At 39.1% G+C, this 22,300-nt stretch overlaps 1 protein-coding gene across 1 annotated transcript in view; it reads right to left on the bottom strand.

Annotated features, from left to right (window-relative positions):
* The window catches only part of COBL (cordon-bleu WH2 repeat protein), a 122,151-nt gene extending 109,259 nt beyond the window's left edge, over positions 1-12,892 (bottom strand). Inside the window, exon 1 of the mRNA XM_034416401.3 lies at positions 12,653-12,892. Within this exon, the coding sequence (XP_034272292.1) occupies positions 12,653-12,690 (38 nt within the window). The 5' untranslated portion in view covers positions 12,691-12,892. The remainder of the gene's footprint in view (positions 1-12,652) is intronic.
* Positions 12,893-22,300: the final 9,408 nt, after the last annotated feature.

Raw genomic sequence — 22,300 nt, 5'->3', positions numbered from 1 at the left:
ATAATATAGGCTTCTTACTATAACTGCACACAACAGCATTGTGCAATCATAGTTTCTTATTTTGGAAAAATATTATGTAAATATGTAAGACAATTGAAATTCTACATATCCTTTCTTGTGTGTGTGTGTGTGTATTACTTGCTAATAAAATGAAATGAAAAATAAATCTCTCCCAAGTCTCTGACAAATTAATTATTAATTAATGTTGCACTTTAGAAAAAATATAATACTGTATAAGCTACCTATGGGAAGATATGTATAGACAAGGGCCATTGTGTTGGAGGAAGAGCATGAGTAAGATGATAAACTATATACAATACTCATAACCATATTCATTATTCCAACTGAAAGGATGCCATGTGTGCAAGGAAGAAATATAATTGAATCAATCATTAGAATTCAATAACCCTTTATCCGTTTTCTATTTTTGAATGATAGCAAAATAAAAATTGTAATGCTGGGTTTATACATCTTATACAAATCTTAAAAATAAAAAAGGATAAGAAATGATTTTTTTTTATTTTAACATTCCATCTTGTCATTATGTTGAAATATATTTAATTAAGAACGGCTATTCAAATATTATGGATGTTATATCCACAATCATGTAATAAGGCATGAATGACAATATAACAGTAACAAAAGCTGAGAAAAGCCCTAGAATTTTCCTCAAAATAGTTTCCTACCAACCTAATAAATCTTTGGGCCGTTCTACACATTAAAAGAATCTCCACCCATCTTTGAGTTGGCACAAAACAATGTTCTCATAAAATCTGTGTCCTTATTGCCAATCACTGCCTTGCTCTACTGTGTCTCTTCTGAGTGAGTAGTGAAGAGTGAAGATTTCACTCATTAGGCAAAATAATTAGCTTTTCCTTTAAAAGGCTGGTATGCCTTTTTAGGGCATCACCAGCCATAACAGCATATAGCAGAACCCTGAAGAATTAATGGGCCAAGCCCTAACTTCTTCTCTAGACTCATCTAGAGCACGGTGGTATACTGATTAGAATGCAGCATTGCAAACTAATTCAGTTCACTGCCAGGAGTTTGATCCTTACTGGCTGAAGGTTGATTCAGCCTTCCATCCTTCCAAAATTGGTAATGAGAAGCCAGATTTTTGGGGGCAATATGCTGACTCTGTAAACCACTTAGAGAGTGCTGTAAAGCATAATGAAGTGGTATATAAGTCTAAGTACTATTGCTATTGCTATCTGTCTTCCTCTTCCCAAATCGTACTTGAGCATCTCCCAAGGTAAAATAATTTGGGAAGAGACCAGTGCAAATACAGCTTGAGAGAGAATGGAGACAGACCTAGGTCCTTAAGAACAGAATAACTGAAGTAACTTTTCTTATTTCATGGTATGTCAGTTTCTTTGCATTCTTAGATGTATTTATATATGATTGATAGTAATAAATAAAAGAATTTAGCAAATAAGCAATGAAGTTCAATGCAGCATAAATGCTTTCTGGGCATTATTTTGAGAAACCGGCTGCTGCTTTTCAAGGTAAAAATACATAATGTTATTTGATTATATTGTTAAAGCAGAACAATGCCAATAAACCCTCTTTCACCACCACCCCATAAATAAAATAGCAGAGATGTACTTATTTCTTGGCAGCCTGAAGATTTAAAGATTTAAATTTTAAGATAGGGGACAATGGTTTAAAAGAAATTAAAGATACATACTGATAATGGAGAGAACAAATATTGGGAGAGAAAATACTGTATCAGAGGTTGATCAGTGACTAGAGGGCAAGGAATATGTCCCATATCTCACCACTCTTCCCAAATATACCTTTGGGCACACCCACAACACCTGAGTTTGGATTGGGGAAGATGGTCAAATATTACAGATCTTGCACACTTTGTAATTATTGTGAGATAGTGTTAGTTTAACAAAGAATGTGTTTGTAAATAACTTGTGCATAGACTGGATACATTATCACTGAACAACAGTAATTGGAACCAGAATTTCTCTCACTAAGCACAATGTCACATGACTATTTAACAAGAGAATCCAAGCAGTTCTCATTGCCATTGTTAAGCAATAGTTGTAGCTTATTAAACAAGGACCTCACGTGACTCTGACTTGTGACTTCCTTCTGCTTCCAACAAGCAAAGTCAATGGAGAACATGGCAAGAAGTTGCAAGTCCCAGGCAATTCATAAGCAGATCAACAGACAGATGGATGCTATGGACAGTGGCCGGAATGGGCAGCTGCTGCAGCATGGTCTATATGTGGCCAGGGAGGGGAATGTTATAGAGCAGTGATGGCGAACCTTTTCGGCACCAAGTGCCAAAACTGGAATGTGCACACGTGCTTGCATGTACACTAGAGCGCCAGAAATCTGGCTGGTCTTTGGGTTTCCAGAGCTCCAGCGTGCACAAAGACCAACTGGCCGGCACATGCGCCAGAAACCCCAAAACCAGGTGGCAGGCATGCACATGCACACTAGCCAGCTGGTCTTTGGGTTTCTGGTGCTCCGGCGTGCGCAAAGACCAGCTGATTGGAGCACATGTGCCCGCCAGAAACCAGAAGAGCAGTTGGCGATGGTGTGCATGCCCACAGAGAGGACTCTGCATGCCATCTCTGGCACGCATGCCATAGTTTCACCATCATGGCTATAGAGTGTGGGAGAGCATGCAGGTGGCTACCATGGGGCAGCATGAGCATGGCTGAGTGGAAGATTGCTGCTAAGGAGTACAGGAGGGTATGCAGATGGCTGTCATAGCATGAGCACATCTGAGTGGGGTATGGTTACTACAGAGTGTGGGAGGATGCATGTGGCATGGCCAGATATGCACTACAGAGTAAAGGAAGATGGCGCTGTGAGTAAGCATAAAATCCCCAAGATCTGGTATTTTTTACCTAGGATCCTCAGGAGAAAAAATGGAAACAAGAGTGGTTTACAGGTGCAACCTGCAACCTTTTCTGCCCCTGCTTTTCCATTGATTCTACTTGTAGAAAGATAGCAGGAAATGTCACAAATAGCAATCACATGACCACAGAACTCTGTCACCACTGTAAGTGCCAGCTGGTTGCTAAGCATCCAGACTACAATCATCTAGGTCAGGGGTGGGTTCTACTTACCTTTACTATCGGTTCGCAACGGGGCCACTTCTGTACACGCACAGAAGCGTTCTGATGACATTGGGATCGGTGGGTGAACCCTCTTTACTACAGGTTCTATAGAACCGGTACAAACCAGGGGCAACCCACCACTGACCTAGGTACTTGGGAGAGCTGGAACTTCAAGGACTGGTCTTAAATAGCACTTTTCAGTGCTGTTGCAAGTTTGAATATTTGCTGAATTCGTGGTTGTTAATCAAGGACTACCTATAATTTAACCCTCCAAGAGAAAAATTGTGCTGTTATGCCACCTGGGTAGGACATGCTAATTTACAAGAACAAGGATTTTGCGGCTACAAGTGGATTAAATATCATAGCCACCATAATTTTTGCCTGATATACTTGAACAGTTTCATAGCAAACTAAATTTGTAAACTCCATTTTTTGGAACATCCTTAAAATCCAATGCATCACATAGATATGACAATAAGCGCCATCAACAATAAACCAGTATATTTTCTCCTTTTTCATACTATTTATCTTTAGTAAATTTGTTGAGTTGGGTTCTTTCAAACTGTGCCCTCTCATAACCAAAGCATGCATTATTCCTAACATCCCACTGTTAAATAAACACATAATTGAAAAATGCTGCCTTCTCAGTATAGATGACTGGAGTAAATTGTATAACAGTCAGGTTAGTAGGGAATTTAATATTAACACATTTTCAAATACAATTTAATAGATAAGCATTTAGATACATAGATACATAGATTAACAGAATTGGAAGGGATTTTTTAGGTCATCTAGTCCACTGGTGGTATTATAATCATAAGTTTATTTGTCAAGCATATATAACAGGTAAATCTATAAACATAATTTGAATACATGAAAAGAGTAAGTAAAAAGGAATATTAGGACAGGGACATTAGGCACGCTGGTGCACTTATGCACGCCCCTTACAGACCTTTTAGAAATGGAGTGAGGTCAACAGTAGACAGTCTAAAGTTTGAAGTTTAAGGTTTAAGGTTAAGGTTTAAGTTCAGCCGGTTCTATCTGGTTTGGGCAAACCGGTAGTGGCAGTTGTGGGTGGCTCTGCCCACTTGCCCAGACGTAATCACATCCCATTTATCCACATTTCTGATGCTCTGTTCATGTGCGGAGGTGCTTGCACGCACGCTCACATTTGTGAACCGGTAGCAAAGATAAGTGAATACCACCCCTGATCTAGTCCAACCCCCTGCCCAAGCAGGAGATCCTACAACATCCCCATTTACAACATTTATTTTTACATTGTAGTTTATACTATATTTTACATAGAATTTAATATATTCACTTAATATTCAGAAGAAAAAAAAGTATCCCTGTCAAAAGCAAGAGGCATAATCTATCAACATTTTGCCTACTATCCAATTACTATCAATTAGTACTTTGAAAATGATCTATTGGGTGTAAAAGAGAATTAACTAATTCATGAGCTAATGAATTTCCAAATAGCCATAATTTAGAATTTTTTAAGGGTGTTTTAATTAGATATTTTATAATGAATTTATATTTTTAAACAGTGCAAATACTGTAGAAATCATTAGATTAAGAATCATCACAGTAAAACAATTTTATGTACTTAAATGGCTTATTAAGCAAACTTCATTTAAAAAGCTTCAAAGTAATAAATAGCAGCTAAAACACAAATATGCTGATAAAAGCATTTTTCATCTATAGAATTATTCTGTTAATTTCCAAATTAGATAATCTTTCATTAAATACTTAAAGACAGGACAACGTAATTAAAAAGAACAATGTAAATAAACATCAGACACTTCATAAAAACCTTTTCATTCATTCTTTCTCACACAAATGATTCTCCCTAATTGAGTTACATTGTTAAATAATTAAAGAAAGTAATTTAACCAGGGTGTTTTCAACTGATGAATAAAGTAACAATTTGTTTAAACTTGAATAATATAAAAATAATTTACCATATTCAGGCAATCTTTCAATTTACAACTATTCATTTAGTGACGATCCAAAGTAACAATGGAATTGAAAAAAGTGACTTATGACTGGTCCTCCTACTTATGAGTGCTACACATCCCACGGTCACAGGATAACAATTCAGGCACTTGGCAACCAGTATATACTGTACTAACAAGGGTTGCAGTGGCTTATGTGATTGTCACTTGCGACCTTAAACAAGCAAACTCAATGATGGAAACTGGACTTTCTTAATGACCACATGATTCACTTAACTACAGTGAATTTCTTAAGAACCATGGCAAAAAAAGGGAATAAATTCAGGCACAACTCACTTAACAACTGCCTTGCCTAGCAACAGAACTTCTGGTCCCAATTGTGATTATAAATTGAGGACCACCTGTATTTAGCTAGGTGCTAACATAGGAAAAGGGAGTGTTAGACAGATAGTTCTTGATTTATGAACACAATAGAATGGAATTTCTATTTTCCACAGTGGAAAATTCATCAATAAACATGCAGTCATTAAGTGAAGCATGTGACCACAACCCAATTTTATGACATTTTTGCACAATTCTTAAGCAAATCACCTATGGTCATTAAGCAAGACATCAGATAACTACAACTTGCAACCTCCTGGCAGCTTCCCCATTGATTTTGCTTGTCGGAATCTGGCCGAGAAGTTTGCAAATGGTGATCACATGATTGGAGGATGCTGCAATTGTTGTACATGTAAAACAGTTGCAAAGCTTCCAAATCACAATCATATGACTATGGAGACAGTGTGATAATTGTAAGTGCAAGGACTGGTCACGTCACTGTTTTCAGCATCGTTGTAACTTCAAATAATTGCTAAATGAATTAAGTTGAGGAATACTTGTGATCCAAACTTCTATTCTTACCAACATTACACAGCAATAACATGTACTCATCAGGGGTGAAATGCTCCCGGTTTGGACCGGATTGTCCAATCTGGTAGTGATGGCAGCGGGTGGTTCGGAGAACCGGTAGCAAAAATCCCTGACGACCCCTCCCCCATGCCCAGCTGAGCCACACGATCATCAGAGGCTTTTTTTGTTTACTTTTAAAAGCATTTTTTCTACAACCTCTTAAAGTTGTAGAAAAAATGCTTTTAAAAGTAGGAAAAAAAAAAAAGCTTCTGATGATTGTGCAGCTCAGCTGGGATCATCAGAGGCTTTTAAAAGCATTTTTTCTACAACCTCTTAAAGTTGTAGAAAAAATGCTTTTAAAAGTAAAAAAAAAGTTGGCCATGCCCACCCAGTCACATTAAACCCCCCACCACCAAGCCACGCCCACAGAACTGATAGTAACAAATTTTACATTTCACAACTGGTACTCATATTAAAACCACATTTAAGAGAGATAGGCGGGGGGGGCACACTCTTTGACTGTAAAACCTGTAAAAGGTTGTCAAGTGCCCTAATTTTGATTACATAAACTGTGGGGAATTACAACAGCCATAAATGGAAGACCAGGCATAAACACGATTGTAATGCTGAACAATCAAAAACTGGAATCTGGAAACAGGATAAAACTTCAGGAGACTGAGCAGCAAATTGTTAACATCGCTCTGCCAAAATAGGTTTCAGGAACTCCAAGGCTTGGAGTTAAGATATGAATTTAGTTTGTCAGAAATGTTTTTCTCAATCAGATTCCCAGTCTTCATCTAAACTGATCCCAATTGATGGAGTTAGCTACTGAAAAGTAATAGTCAACTTCTTAGTCCATTGTCAAATAGTCAGAAGACACTCTCCCAAAAAATCTAGGACTCCTCTAACTTTTTTTCTTTGGTTCCCGATTTATTTCTTCCAGCCAATTCAAGGATTTGCTTTGAAAGCTGTCTCTGATTATCATTTCCAGAATGTCAGCTGTAAGTATTCCTCTTCAAAAATACAATAATAATTACCAAAAAAGTACAATAAGAAAGGAACCTAGGCCAGGGTACATAAGCCCAGAGGACTTTTGGGAGAGGAGGTTTGAAACCTCCAATCTTTTAGTCGGCAAACTCAATCTTAATACAGGTAATCCTTGATTTAAGACCATAATTGAGCCCAAAATTTCTGGTGTTAAGTGAGACATTAGTTATGTTATTTTTTACCCATTTTATGATCTTTCTTGTCATAGTTGTTAAGTGACTTTATCAACTGCAGTTGATAAGTTACTAACCCAGTTGTTAAGTGAATTTGGCTATCCCATTGAATTTGCTTATCAGAAGGTCACAAAAAGTGATCATATGACCCTGGAACACTGCAATAAATATGAACCAGTTGCCAAGCATCCGAATTTTGATCACGATTGTGGGGATGCTGCAAAAGTTGTATCTCTGAAAAATGGTCATAAGTCACTTTTTTCAGTGCAGTTGTAATTTGAACGGTCACTAAATGAATTGTTAGGATTCAGTGCTTTCTTTATTTAAACAATCTCTTTGTTAAAGGACACACACTTTGTTTAAAAATACATTTGTAGTGATTTAAAAATGCCCTCTTAAGATTTCAATAAGGTAAGGGTATTTGTGCATACAACAGAATAATCAAGTAAAAATTTCTAAGAAAGAATGACTGATTCCTGTTGTAGGCACAAACAATTAACAACTTTTCTCCTTTCAGAAAACTGAAACTTTTGTTTTCTGATTTCTTATAAGCTGTCTGTTTGTCTACCTGGTGGTTATGTTTGATAAGTTTTATATTATTATTATTATTATTATTATTATTATTATTATTATTATTATATTATTATTATTATTATTATTATTATTATTATTATCTTTTATTCATTAAACATGAAACTCAAGTCAACTGAACATTTAAAAATGTGTCACAAATACCACTGACTGATGCCAATGATTGATACAGATTGCTGCCAGCGTCCTAGGTATCAACTAAGTATCTTCTTAAAATATATGATTAAAATATATGATAAAATGTATGATTATGATTATTACTAGTTTATAATACATAATACGAAAATTCAAAAGTAAATAGGAGGAAAATAGGGAAGAAAAAAGGGAGAGGAAAAGTATGGAGCAACAGGAAAAAAGAAATAAAAAGCATTGACTTTTGACTTCCTTTGGTGCAGTAGAATAAGTTAATAACATCAAACTTCAACGTTTTACTTTTACATAATATAAACTAGTCACTTCTATAACAAATTATTAATCGATAAAAACCAATTTTTTTTCCACCTCAAGCACAAAGTCCTAAAGTGGTTTCCAAGTAGTTAATTCCAAGTATTTGCATTTTTTTACTTTAATCAAAGCAGTCAATTTCACCATCTTTGCTAACTCCATCAGCTTTTGGAACAATTCATTCATTGTAGGAATCAAAATATCCTTCCATTTTTGTGCATAAAGTAATCTTGCTGCAGTCAACATATATAACATCAAAGTTCCAAAAAAAATTTCCAAAGTCTTTTTTCGTTAAGACCCAGAAGAAAAGTTTCTGGTTTTATCTTTATATTCACTTTCAGAATTTTCTGCATTAAGATGTGAATCCTACTCCAACATTTCTTTATCACAAAGTAATATCCAAAGTAAAAGATGGCTTCCAGGACTGACACCACCATAAATGATAAAAGATCCCTTCTTTACATTTATATTTCCCATATTCATTTGAAACATCTTTATACATTCTTGATAACTTATATGGTGTTAAATATCAATGATACATTATCTTACAGAAATTTTCTTTTAGATTATAATTTAGTGTAAATTTTAGACCTTTCTTCCACATATTCTTCCATTGTTTTAGCATTACACTGTATCCAAAGTCTCTTGCCCACTGAATCATACAATGCTTTACCTACTCATTCTCCAAATTCAAATTCAATAACAATTTATAAACCTTAGCAATAATATGTTAATCACTACTGTGCAGTAGGATTTCCAATTAATTTTTCACAAAGTCAAACCCATAACTCTTATCTACTTGAACCTTTCTTTCAATTGTAAATATGTAAACCAATGGCAGATGCGTCCTTCTGATTCCAGTTCTTCTTTGGGTTTGAGGATAGGATTACCAAAATTAAAAAATATTATTTGACCATAAATCCACCAATCTGGCTTTGCCACCATTTCCTTTCTTTAAAAAAGCTTCCTGGGGGAAACTTTACCCAGAGAGGCATCTTATTAAAAAAAACCCTTGTTTTATATTTATTCTAGACTCTTAGGATGGCACATCTAACAAAATTGTTATAAAAATCAATATTTACTTTAACCTTGTCCTACCATAGTCATGCCATCCAAATCTTAATTTGTGGCCCTCTAAATTGAATAACCTCTTATTCTAAAGATTAATCTACTCTTTTAGCCAACCAAACAGCAAGCATCAAAATACAATTTCAAGTCTGGTAAATCCAAACCACCTTTTTCCTTAGCAACTTGAAGTAATTTGTATCTAACTCTTGGGTTTTTACCCTTGCCACATACTAAACGAACTGTTGTTGAGGGCAACTATGTATCTGTGTGCATGCAAAGCTGGTTTTCTGCTGATACTGACAGAAATGTTGCATGAACTGGACAGCCATCCGAACTTTGTAAAAGATGCAACTGCTTTAAAAATTCAGAGATGCTTCTGTTTACAAAAATACACCTTATGAAACATCTCTCTAAAAATTTGCAGAGCCCTAATAATCAACCATTCTAATAACCTGACAAACCCTATGAAAAAAAGCTAAAAAATGTTATATGCAAGTACATTCTGCATATAAACAACTTTCTAAAACGATGTATCTTATTTTAACACCAATGGCACACATAACTTCTGTTTCTAAAAATGCATCCCCTGGTCACTAGAGGGTAAGGAGTGCAACTGTTTTCAAATTGCACATCTAATTTCAGAACATTTTATAATGCAGAAACAAAACTGGATGGGATTATTTATCATCAGGAAAGAAGAATAGTAACATTGTTCATAGACATTTTTAAAACTATCTAATTAATAGTTTTAGCTGTCATAAATCTCTAACAGATCCATAAAACAAACATTTTTTGGTATGAACATTCAAAAAGAGCTATATTTAATTTACATACAATTTAACTTCCATAATCCACAACTCTGTTACAGATTTCACAATGAGTGCTGGATAAAAACCAGGTGCTGGGTCTCAAAATATTGCAAATGTCTTGTTAGGTGACACTCTAAACATACAGGCCAGAGGTTTAAATCACAAAAACAAACCCTCAGGCTCTACTCATTTCCAATAAAAAACCTTTAAGTGTCTAGTGCGGATCTTGGCTAAATGTACAGATTATCTTATTTCATTTAAATTTTCAACTGTTTAAAAACTTTTTTTTATTCTGAATTAACTTTTTGTTCTGCTGTTGTGTACACATAGATCTTTATATACCATTATATATTTACAAATGTATTTAAAGATCTATGTGTACACAACAGCAGAATACATAAATTGAGCTAGAACAGTCATTCAACTATAGCAATAGAAAAAGAAGCCTAGGACATGACACAGTAGGCAATAACCTGGTTTGTAAACCTTGTCAAAATATTTTGCAAACTGTGGCTCATAGCCTAATATTATATATGAATTGAGGCACTGTGATTATTTCAGAAGCACAGCTAAGCAAGCTAACTTAGCAAAAGATAAGTCTCATAATCAACACCTTTAAAATTCATTTACAAACATTGTAAATTAGTGTTCCTTCTTGAGTTTCCTTTACAATATGTAAACCAGACTGAAATGGGGAAATAATTTATTTCACTATGAATTAGAAACTGTGAATTAGAATTTATAATTCTAATTAGAATTATAAGATAGCACATAAATGTTCATTTGATTAAATCATAATTGTATAAATGCTTAGAAAAGAAAAAAGTCTATGAGTCATTAAAGCTTTTTGAAATAAAATCACTTTTTCAAAATTACTATTTCAGGCAATATTTAGAAAACTTAAGCTTAATGTAGAATTTTATGCTAAAAATATTTAGTTCAGTCAAATCGGAGAGATTGGAAGCCTACACCTTGTTGAAAAATTTTGTCTATAGTTTTAAAAATAAATAAATCAGTCCTGTAGTCATTCCAAAGCTGTTCTCACATTATCACATATTTGTAGACTTTTACACGGAAGGCAATAAATACTATTAACATTTAAACATTTGGTTATTAAAAGGCATGTCTTCTTTAAACCATGAATAAACACTTATGATTTGGAACAGTAGATGGATGATACTCTTTCAATTACTAAACTAATATAGGGACAAGGAAGACAGCTTTCAGCTTGGCTAAATTTTTTCTGTTTATTAAAAATAGTGCACACTTTTTAAATTTTCTATTTTAAGTTTATGCTCTCCTCTAACAATTTAAACATTTGTACAATATCAAATCATGTATTTTTGTTATCCTACTGTCATAAAACAATAGATAAGTAATACAACTATGAGAGAACAGTTGACTCAAGTATCAGAGTTCCTTTCAAGAGAACTAAACCAAATACATGGAGCAGGTCTATTTTTATAGTTAAACAGAGTTAATGGTTTTAGGAATGTTTCCAACTATGAAACACCAGAGGAACATAATTACTACACTCTTCTCCAGTTGCCCATATCAGCCCAATCCAACACTACTACTCTACAGTATTTATTTTTTTATATTTATATTCCAACTGTCCTCTTAGAGGTCAAGGTAGCTTGGCATGGAAATCTCTAGCATGTTATCCGCACCAAAACAACCCCGTAAAGTTAATTAGGCAAAGTAAGTGACTAATCCAGAATCACCTAATGAGTTTCCATGGTTAAGAATGAATTGAAGCACTAGTCTCCTTCATCCTAGTCCACCAATAACTAATATGCTACATTGCAGCTACACTGCAACTCTTGGAATCCTGTAAACTATGGTGTCATGGTAACACTAAACTTGGAATAATTCCCCAATCACTGGTTAGTCTGTGCGACACAGGAGCGAGCCTAGACGGCTTCTGGGCCAAAAAAGCTCCTCCTGCTCCCCCTGGCATGCGAAACCCAGCCGCTTGCCGGGGCTCAGCCGTTGCCCCGAAGGACCTACCCTTCACTGTCTCCTGCCGCCTTAACTAAGCAAAAGACTCGCCTCCCACTTGCTCCCTTCCAGTTGCCAGCCAGGCTCCAACTCCACCCTCAACTGTCAACAGCTGAAGAGGCGGGGTAAAGGAACGCAGAAGAGAAACGAGGAGAGACCCTCCCGAGTCCAGATTTGACGGTGCTAAGGACCGCTGGCGCCTTCGTTTTGGAGAACGTCGCCTATTGCTAGTTTTTGTTAATCTCTACTTAGCTTAGGTAGTACAAACCCAGAACGGGTTGGAAGTAGTGTGGCCAGAAAAGAGCTCGCGTGCCCAGCCATTAAGAACACTATCAACCAAAATCTGCTAACCCTTAAAATGGTACTGTCTGTTGAAAATGCAAGAACCGAAGGCGGCTTTTCTTCGTCAAAACGCCATCTGGGAAATGTCCCTGATATACCCTGCTTGTTCTACCCCGCCCTGAGAAACTTGCAGCCGAGAGGAATAAAAACCGGGACAAGCCTCTCCCCGTTGCTCTTTCTCATATCTCCAACTCTTCTCCTATTTAAAAGTACGTCTAAAATGCTCCCCCTTCGAGTAGCCTTACCCGCTGGTGGGTTTGTAGTCCCCGGACTGAGTAGCCATAGTTAGTTTGAAAAGCGGCTCTTGCGCTGCCTTGAATGAAACTGCTCAACTCAATTAAATTGCAGCTGGCGGTGGGGCAGATGGCGGGCGTCTACTCTGCTGGGCCAATTGGTTGGCGCGCGGTGTTTCATTCACGCCGGACTCCCACTCTAGCTGAGTCCCAAGCTTCCTGCCTTCTCCTGTGTGAGAGCGCGGGGCGTCTAAAAAGAGGATAAGCGCGGAGTGGAAAGTTATTGCTGGCTCTCGCCTGGCATTCAGGGAGCAGCAACTAGAAAGGCAACTTCCGTCCCCGAGGCCAAGATAGAGAGGCACAAACAAGGGCAATCTCTTCGTCCCGTTGGGGAGCTGAATGTCTTGCAGGATAACAACGACTTTTTATTGTTGCGTTTGCGAGGCAGGGAAGCTATGCAATATTTATAGGCAGGTGTTTTCTTTCGGAGGCCCAACGAACCGGATGTGTTGTCTCAACAAATTAGCGTATCAGGAGCAACTGCTGATTATTAAAGCACCAGAACATACTCCGTGTGTAGGTATCGACCAAATTATTTGTAAAATTGTTAGAGATAGAGTAAGCACAAGACTGGGTGCGTGATATTAAAACGTACACAAATGGTTTGTATGATAGCTCTTCGGCTGCACTAGTGTAACATACTCTCCCATTCCGCTGGGTAGGAATTCTTTTCTAAAGACAGAGCTGTTAAATAATGCCGAACCGGCATTCATAATCTTGGATCTGAAATGGAGAGCAGAGCTGTAGCACCTGTTAGAGAAGCTAAACTTTGGGAATAGTACAAGCTGTAGTAAAATGGTTACAGTTACTCGCCGACAATACTGTCCTCCAAAGCTCACTTCAAGCTCCAATACCGCTTTGGCTCGTGCAAAGGGCAGGTTCTTCGCCGTGTTATAATATAGAAAATTTAGACGAAGGCTGGGGAGGTGGAGCGAGCAGTGTATTAAGTGACTGCCCGGAGCGAATGCAGCAACCGAAGAATGACTACAAGGTCGAGTGAGGAAGGGAAGCGGCGCCGCACCACATTTTTGTCAGTGGTTATCGGCAAAAGCGGGCTTGCGAACAAAAGCAGACCGCATACCTGCCACCGTCAGAGAAAGGATTTTGCTTACATAATCAAGAATCCGAAAAGTCGATTTCTGCCTCGAACGTGTTTCTAAAAAGAAGCCCCATTCCTTTCGTAAATGCTGAATCCCAGTTTTAAATTTCCCGGGACTGTTGTGAAATACTGTAATGAAAGCTTGGGGGAGGGGAGTTTTCTTTTTTTGAGGGATGAATATATAAATTCAGAGTCCTCCTCTCATGTAAACAAGATCAGAGCTTGTCTTTATATAGCCACAGTCTTTGTTTCAAAATAATTTTACAAACAAAGGTGATGGTGTTTTGGGGTTACTACACTGCTATAAGAGACTCTCAGAGGTAGTAGCCCCATTAAAATTGCTTATATTTTCATAATTTCATAATTTTCATCTTTTGCAAATCTCTCAATCAGTTTATTATTTAATTCTGTGTAAAGTTAAATGGTCATATTTTATCTCTTGAGCCTCTAGCTTTTAAGAATGGGAATCTATCAATAAAGTTAAACCAATATTTAAGAAAAACAAGGCTATCTTTCAATATAAAGGAATGTCCCGTTTGTAGTGATGTATCTGATATTGCCTTCATAACGTCTTCGTGTACAAATGGCAATCACTGCAGCAGAATGAAGAGCTGGCAAGTAGACCAGCTCTTTGTACTTCCTCTCTATACAGGAGGACAATTAAGATTGCCCTCAAGTACTTCAAAAAGGTGTTTCTTGTGAGTAAACTGTAAAACAGCAGTGTCATCTGGATTAGAGCCCTGGAAAATGAGAGAAAGCCATCGTTCAAACTTTTAAAAGGGCACCACATTTGTATATTTCTTTTTCCAATAGTTTTTGGAATTAACTGATTTTCAGCTATAAGGAACCTTTGGATCAACAAGTTTCATGGTACCAAGAAAGTGTCCATTAATCCTTAGCAAAATAAATTTTAAATACAAGTTTAAAGACTTAAAACGGGGGTGGGGGTGGGGTGAGGGGAGGGAATAAACAGCAAAAGAGTGATTAGATCATTTATTTTGGAAAATTACAAAACTGACTTAAGGGTTCAGAATGGATTTGAAATAGGATTTTGGTATTAATTGTAAGAATTCTTCCTATGGGAAAATGCTTTTGTTTTGAATTCTTTAAAAAAGATACTTCAAGATTTTGAAGACTGGACACAGAGAACCAAAAGAAACTGAATTATAAAGGGAAGAACACTTAAACTGAACTACTAATACAGAATGGAGCAAAACTATTTTGCTGTATTAGACTGCGTATAAATATTATTAAAGAGAAACAAATATTACAGGACAAGATTTAGTTTGATCTGGAAGTAGATTTTAAAATAACTGGTAGTAAGAATCATACAGAAAAAGTGCTTCACTGAATATTCAATGAAACTGGCTAATATCTTAATAATTAAAACGAGTATACAAATAATAAAGAAATAGCCAGGGTGTGCAAGAGGTGTTGCTTGGGTCTGGAAGGGTGTGCAGGGTACATAATAGAAATAAGAGTGCGTTTATTCTATTAGATAGAAGTGAGAACTGAGTATATCAGGAAAAAAATAAAAATAAATTGAATGCAGTTGCTTTAATGCAGGGATGTCAAACTCGATTTTATTAAGGGTCACATCAGGGTTGTGTTTGACCTCGGAGGGGGGGCAGGGGTATGTGGCCAGCTCAACATCACTCGTTGAGCCTTCATTTTCGCTTTGTGTGTGCGGAAACTAAAGTGTTTAAAAATGAATGGTTCCTGAATTAAAATGGATTAAATACCAGTTAGAGGTTACCATAAAGAAGAACATTGGGATGATTTGGTCAAAGAGAATAAGTGAGGAATTAAACTATAAAACAGAGACAGCATATTACAGAAGAATTATCTTGGAAGAGAAGGCCAATGATGTTGTGATTGGATGGAGTGAATGAGATCCTCAAGACGAGAAAGCCACATAAGAAAAGCAAAGGACAATATACTATGAACATCCTAGAAGTCAGAATAGTTTCAAGGGCAAACACTGAATGGAAAATATGGAAAAGACTAAATAGTATGGCGGTGAGTTCGTTTTACCTACATTGCCTTTCCTTTTTATTATTTCACTCCTTTAATTTCTTTTAGTATTTCTTGTTCTGTTCCCCAGGCATCTGGCTCCACTGGGAACAGGCAGATAAACTCTAGCAAACAGGTTTTCATGCAGATTATATTTATTTGGGAATCCTTGAACACATAAGACTTACAATCATAGTGAGTCCAGGTGAGGTGCATCCATATTTCATAATCTGTCCCATTTCCTAGTGTAAAAGGATGGTAGTTCTGACTCCCTGTTCAGAAAGCATGTTCTCTCTTCTGAGGTAATTCAACATATGGCCAGGTCTTTGTTCTAAAATCCCGGCAGAGAGCCTCAGTGGCCAATAAGACTTACAATCATAGTGAGTCCAGGTGAGGTGCATCCATATTTCATAATCTGTCCCATTTCCTAGTGTAAAAGGATGGTAGTTCTGACTCCCTGTTCAGAAAGCATGTTCTCTCTTCTGAGGTAATTCAACATATGGCCAGGTCTTTGTTCTAAAATCCCGGCAGAGAGCCTCAGTGGCCAATCAGATACACAGATAAGGTCACATGTCATGGACTACATTTCCTATAATGCAATCTCTCACTACATCTCCCACAATGCAATCTCTTAAGGAGACAGCTCTTAATTCTTAAGGTAACTAACTCACCACAACTCACTATCTGTAACAGCACACTCCCCGCCTGGAATTATAAATTCCACTACTAACTAACTACTTAATTGAGATAAACATAGGCATAGCAGAAAATAATGCAATGTAACTATCTACGTAACTAATTAACTAAGTATCTGACTGAGATAACCAAAGGCATAGCAGAAACAATGCAATGTGGCTATCTAAGTGACTAAAGTAAACAAGGTAATAGCATCAAACAATGCAAACAGTGAAGTGGACACGATTCATGCAAAGCTTGAGGTTCAATCTTGAAGGTCTTCTTCCATGTCGGTGACTGGTCTAGAACTACTTGGTAGAAGTCAGGGGGGGTCTCGTAGCCGGTTGATACAAACAGGTCCTATGATGGCCCATCCAAGGTCTGTCTTGAGGGCACACAGAGAGCCTGCTGGGCCTCTGACCGCTTCCTGGGGAGGGAAGGCTTCGGGGGCGGCCGCACCCAACAAGAGCAGGATTTCGGCTTCAGGGTCTAGGGAGGGGAAGAGATTGGCTATGTGTCTCAGGTGAGGTATATTGCTTACTACCTCTGGTGTTGCGATTTGACTGCGGTTGTCTGGTAAAGTGTCATATTCTAGCAGTGGTGGCAATGTGAATTTAGCACTCCCATCTATTGATTCTATGCAGAATTCGGTAGCTCTCCTCCCCGCCGTGTGCTGTACCCCCATACATGTTGACATTGTGAAGTGCGTTTCTTTGGATTGAATGTTAAAGCGGTCGAAGAAAGCTGATTTGGCCAACGATTGGTTGCTCTGCGCATCCACTACCACATACATTTTCACTGCTTCTTCTGGGTGTCCAGCTTCATAGACTTTAGCTAGGCAGATCGGGTGGCATGAATGAGGTGATGGTGAGTCTCCGCATACTGAAGTGCAGTTGACACTTGTCACTTCTGGGTGTGTTTCATTGTCATTCTGAGACTCATTAGTCGTAGGAGAGGTAGAGGTCGACCGTGGAGTGGGAGTCGCTGTGATGTCGACTCATGCTCTAGATGCAAGGCGGTTGGGTGCTGGTCACTTTTGCATAGATAACATAGCACCTTAATTGTGCAAGTTTTGGCCATGTGGTCCGTAGACTCACAGCATTTGAAGCAGACCTTGTACTCCCTGATCAGTGCCTTTCTTTCGCCCAGGGACTTCTTTCAGAATTCTCTGCACTTATTCAGAGAATGCGAGCTCTTGTGCAGTGGACAAACAGGTTCTTCCTTCGCTTTCTGAGGTCGATGTAGAGCACTCTTAGACGGCTTTACATCAGAGTTCCTTGTTGACAGGGGAACGACCTCTGTGCTATGCACTGACACAGAGGCTGTTCCTCTTGCGGCCTGCAGTGGGCTCTTGATCGGAGCAAGGCTTTGATTGGTTTTTCTGCTGGCATAGGTTCATCGTATTGTAAAACCTTTATTTCGTGGATCATTGTACTTCTTCGACATGTGGGCAACAAATTCTTGAAGGGCGGCGAAGGGTGGTTGATCGGACCAAGGCTTTGATTGGTTTTTCTGCTGGCATAGGTTCATCGTATTGTAAAACCTTTATTTCGTGGATCATTGTACTTCTTCGACATGTGGGCAACAAATTCTTGAAGGGCAGCGAAGGGTGGTTCTCTGCCAAGGTTCTTTGCCCTGTAATTATCAGCTAGGTCGATCCATGCATCAATCAGTTTCATTGGTAGTTTTTCAACGATAGACCTTTGTGTCTTATACAGGTCGAGACAGCTAAGTCCCGGCAAGGTGGGATCCATTTGTGCTGACCATAGCTGTGTAAGGAAATTGGAGAAGTTCCATAGTTCTTCAGGGTTACTGAGATCCATGGCAGGGAAGTTGTCAACCCGCTCTAGGAATGAGGATTCTGTCATCGTAGCTGCCCCATACCGCTCATCAAGTATTTCCCATGATAGCTTGAGGGCTTCGACTGGCTCGTACATTTTTGCCGCGTAGACCCCCTTTACTGCTTGTACTGATTGTGGGCCTAGCCATGTGAACATATGACCGAGTTCCTCGGCTGGCTCCAATCGTTCGCCTTTAATGGCATTTACAAAAAGAAGCTTCCATAGCATGTAATCTATGCCTGATTTGTCGGAGAACTTGTGTACTCCCCTATGTGCCAGGTCCATCCTTCTCCAGGATATTGCAGTATCGTTTTGGACTTCAGGAGAGTTATACGATGGGGGTGGTGGCAAGGTTCACCCTACTGCATTGGCTAGGGCAGGATTAAGTGCCAACGCTGGCTGGTAGTTTCCTACAGAGTGTTTACGGACAATTTCATCTTTCCATGCCACAGATGATGATAGGTCCTTTTCCTGGCAGGCAAGTGGAGTACCTCCATTGGGCTGGACTTCGGCACTTGGAACGCCTGGCAGGTTTGGCTGGAACTCCTTAGCCTCCACTCTGAGGTGGTGTCTCATGGTTGTTTGCATGTTTGGCTCCAGAGACGCCTTCATTGCTGCTGAAGGAGTACTCTGGTTGCCCCGAATGTCTTCATTTGCCAGGGTAGGTCATGCATTTTCAAAGGAGGAGTCTCGTGGTCTAGATCTTATGATATCTGCTGTCTGAGTAGTTCGTAGAGCCGGTGGGTGAGGTTCTCCTCTTTGTCCCTGCTGTGGGGAGTTCTGGTCCTCAACATAGGCTTTGACACGCTCATCTGAGTCCTCCTCCTCTAACTGTCCAGGATTGAAGTTGAGTGAAGCGTGTTCAGCCGCCGCCTCTAAAGCTTCAGCCAGTGTTACTTTTTCCAGTGTCTCTTTTTCATACTTCAAATAGTCTAGTCTGGCCTGAACTTTGGCCATTTCTTCTTGTTGTCTGGCCTGAACTTTGGCCAATTCTTCCTTCAGCAATTGTTCTTCCTTTGCCATGCTCAAGGTTGCTTTGGCCACTGCAGCTTCGGCTCGTGCCTCTGCGGCCCGGGCAGCGAAACTCCTCGCTGTGGAGGCTCTGGATGACTGGCTGTGACGGGAAGATGCTTTGGAAGGATGGAAGGAACCTGAGGCAGAAGATTGTTGTGAGACACTGCTACCCTGCCGAGCCCGGGATGACTTGTAAGAGGGGACCGCTTGTGACCGATGAGATGATGCATGTGAGCGATGGGTTGCTTTGGATTGGGCCTTCTCACTCGCAGCTTTCTTGGAAGAATGAGCGATAGATGCATGTGAGCGTTGGGGTGAGGAGACTTTCTCCCTTGATGTGCCTTTCGCCTGGAGTGCCGTGTGGAAGAAGTTCTTACAACTTTGAAATATTTTCCCACGTTCCGCACTCAACATCTCTAAGCGTTGCATGTCCCCCACGAGTTCTGGGTCTTCTAGCTGCTGCTGGATTTTGACAAGATGGCTTTCAGAATTCTTCCATTGCTTATAAAGTTCATCCATTTCATTCACCAACGTGCGGATGCAGCCGTGTGAAAGCTCATCCACGGGCCTGTTGCAGATCTGTTGCAACTTCTCCCAATACTTTTTGTTGCAACGATAATGCTTGTCCCAATCTTCCTTCAGGCTTGACTGCATAACACCAGTGAGCTTCCTGTGCTGCCTGAAGTCATAGGTTCTCTGATGAGCTTCAGCCTCTTTGGAATTTTGGACATTCACTTCTGGAATTGTGTCGAGGTTGGGTGATGGAAGGGTCATCATTCCTGATGAATCATATGCTTCTGCCATGATTGGATAAGACTCCACGGCATCCGATGCTTCAGGCGTGTCAAGATTAGCTGGGAGGTTCAACTCTGCTGACTCATTAGAGGTCTCAGCCATGACTGGGAAACTCGGGGAACTTTCTGCAAACTTTAGGAGACGTCGTTGCAGTTCGACTGTTGACCACTGGGGTGCGCTGCAAACTCTAGGGGATGTCGTTGCAGTTTGCCTGTTGATCGCTGTGGTGCGTTGCAAACTCTAGGAGACGTTGTTGCAGTTCGCCTGGTGGTTGGTGCAGTACACCTTTGGCCACTAGGGTGCTGTTACCTAACTAATGCTTGGGTTAAACTGGTTTCAGCGTGTTCCTTTGTATAGAGCTGCAAAGCAACTGTCCTATTTGGAGACCCTAAGAGGCTTTCCTCGACTTGGGTTCCTTTGGGCTTTAATTGCTTGCCCTGTAAAGGGGATTTAGCTTTCCAGTATTTTATTCAAGCAAGATTCAAAGCAACAGCATGCACTGTGGCTGGATTGTTTCTTTTTTCAAATGCACATTGAGTGGTCAGGCTGGGAAGCAACTTGTATCATGCAAATTCAATCTCCAAAGAGCTTAGGTGGCTCGGATTACTTTGTGTTAAAATAAGGCTTTTCGTTTTACTGACGAAGTAAACTTCTAAAACAACATACACACAAACTTTGCAAAGGTGATTGAAACATGCAACCCTGGGCCCCTTTATGGCAGGACAATCTTCTTAGCTAGCCCAAGAATTGTCTTTCTCTTTCTGTCCTTTTACTGCCAAAGGTGATTCAAACATGCAGCCCCTGGGCCTCTTTATGGCAGGGCAATCTTCTTAGCTAGCACAAGAATTGTCTTTCTCTTTCTGTCTTTTACCGCTGAGAGAATACTTCACTCAGGCAAAGAGAAGGAAAGCAAGTTTTGTCACTTTCGTAGCTAAGCAAAGGTCTCAATTAGATGCAAACAAAGTCCTTTTTTAAGTTGTGCGCAGAGAAGAGATGCATTTTCACTCAAACAGAATGTCCATCAATGCTCCAAAAGAAAGAGAGGGGGTCAGGCATCTACATCCTTTTACTGTTCTGTTCCCCAGGCATCTGGCTCCACTGGGAACAGGCAGATAAACTCTAGCAAACAGGTTTTCATGCAGATTATATTTATTTGGGAATCCTTGAACACATAAGACTTACAATCATAGTGAGTCCAGGTGAGGTGCATCCATATTTCATAATCTGTCCCATTTCCTAGTGTAAAAGGATGGTAGTTCTGACTCCCTGTTCAGAAAGCATGTTCTCTCTTCTGAGGTAATTCAACATATGGCCAGGTCTTTGTTCTAAAATCCCGGCAGAGAGCCTCAGTGGCCAATCAGACACACATATAAGGTCACATGTCATGGACTACATTTCCTATAATGCAATCTCTCACTACATCTCCCACAATGCAATCTCTTAAGGAGACAGCTCTTAATTCTTAAGGTAACTAACTCACCACAACTCACTATCTGTAACAGCACATTTCTGCACCCAGCATAATGCTGTTTACTCAAAAAGGAATAGTATAGTCATTTGTCCATACATTGAACAATTGTTTTAAGATAATAATTTTTATTTAAATTGATTTTTAAATTTTAAATCTGATTTTTTTTTGTTGTTTAAATCTTTTGTAAAACATGAAAATTATTCAAAAACATTATATGTTTGGCCTATGTGTTTTATTCTATATGCTGATGCAAAGATGATAAATACTATACTTGGCAAAATATTGTATCACCCTTTAAAAGTACAACAGAATTCCATCTATCAAGAATTATTTATTATTTATTTATTACATGTATTTATATGCCGCCATTCTCCCGAAGGACTCAGGGCGGCAAACACAAGTTAAGAAACAAGTACAATAAAATCCCATTTAAAACCAAATAACTAATTAATAGTAAATAATAAAACCCAGAATCAGAGTCAGCCTATTTGTTTGAACAGCCAAGTCTTCAGGTCCCGACGGAAGGAACGGAGATCAGAAGCCGTCCGGAGCTCGGTAGGTAATTCATTCCAGAGAATGCCCTACCCCTGGGCACAGCAAGATGACATTGGCTCGCCGTTGGAACCCTGAGGAGAGCGGCCCTATGTGAGCGAACAGGACGGTGAGAGGCAGGCAGGAGAAGGTCCTGCAAA

Source organism: Pantherophis guttatus, chromosome 4 (assembly GCF_059756535.1).
Source record: "Pantherophis guttatus breed Tessera chromosome 4, ASM5975653v1, whole genome shotgun sequence".
In the NCBI taxonomy this organism is placed as follows: Eukaryota; Metazoa; Chordata; class Lepidosauria; order Squamata; family Colubridae; genus Pantherophis; species Pantherophis guttatus.
This window is presented reverse-complemented; position numbering and strand designations above follow the sequence as displayed.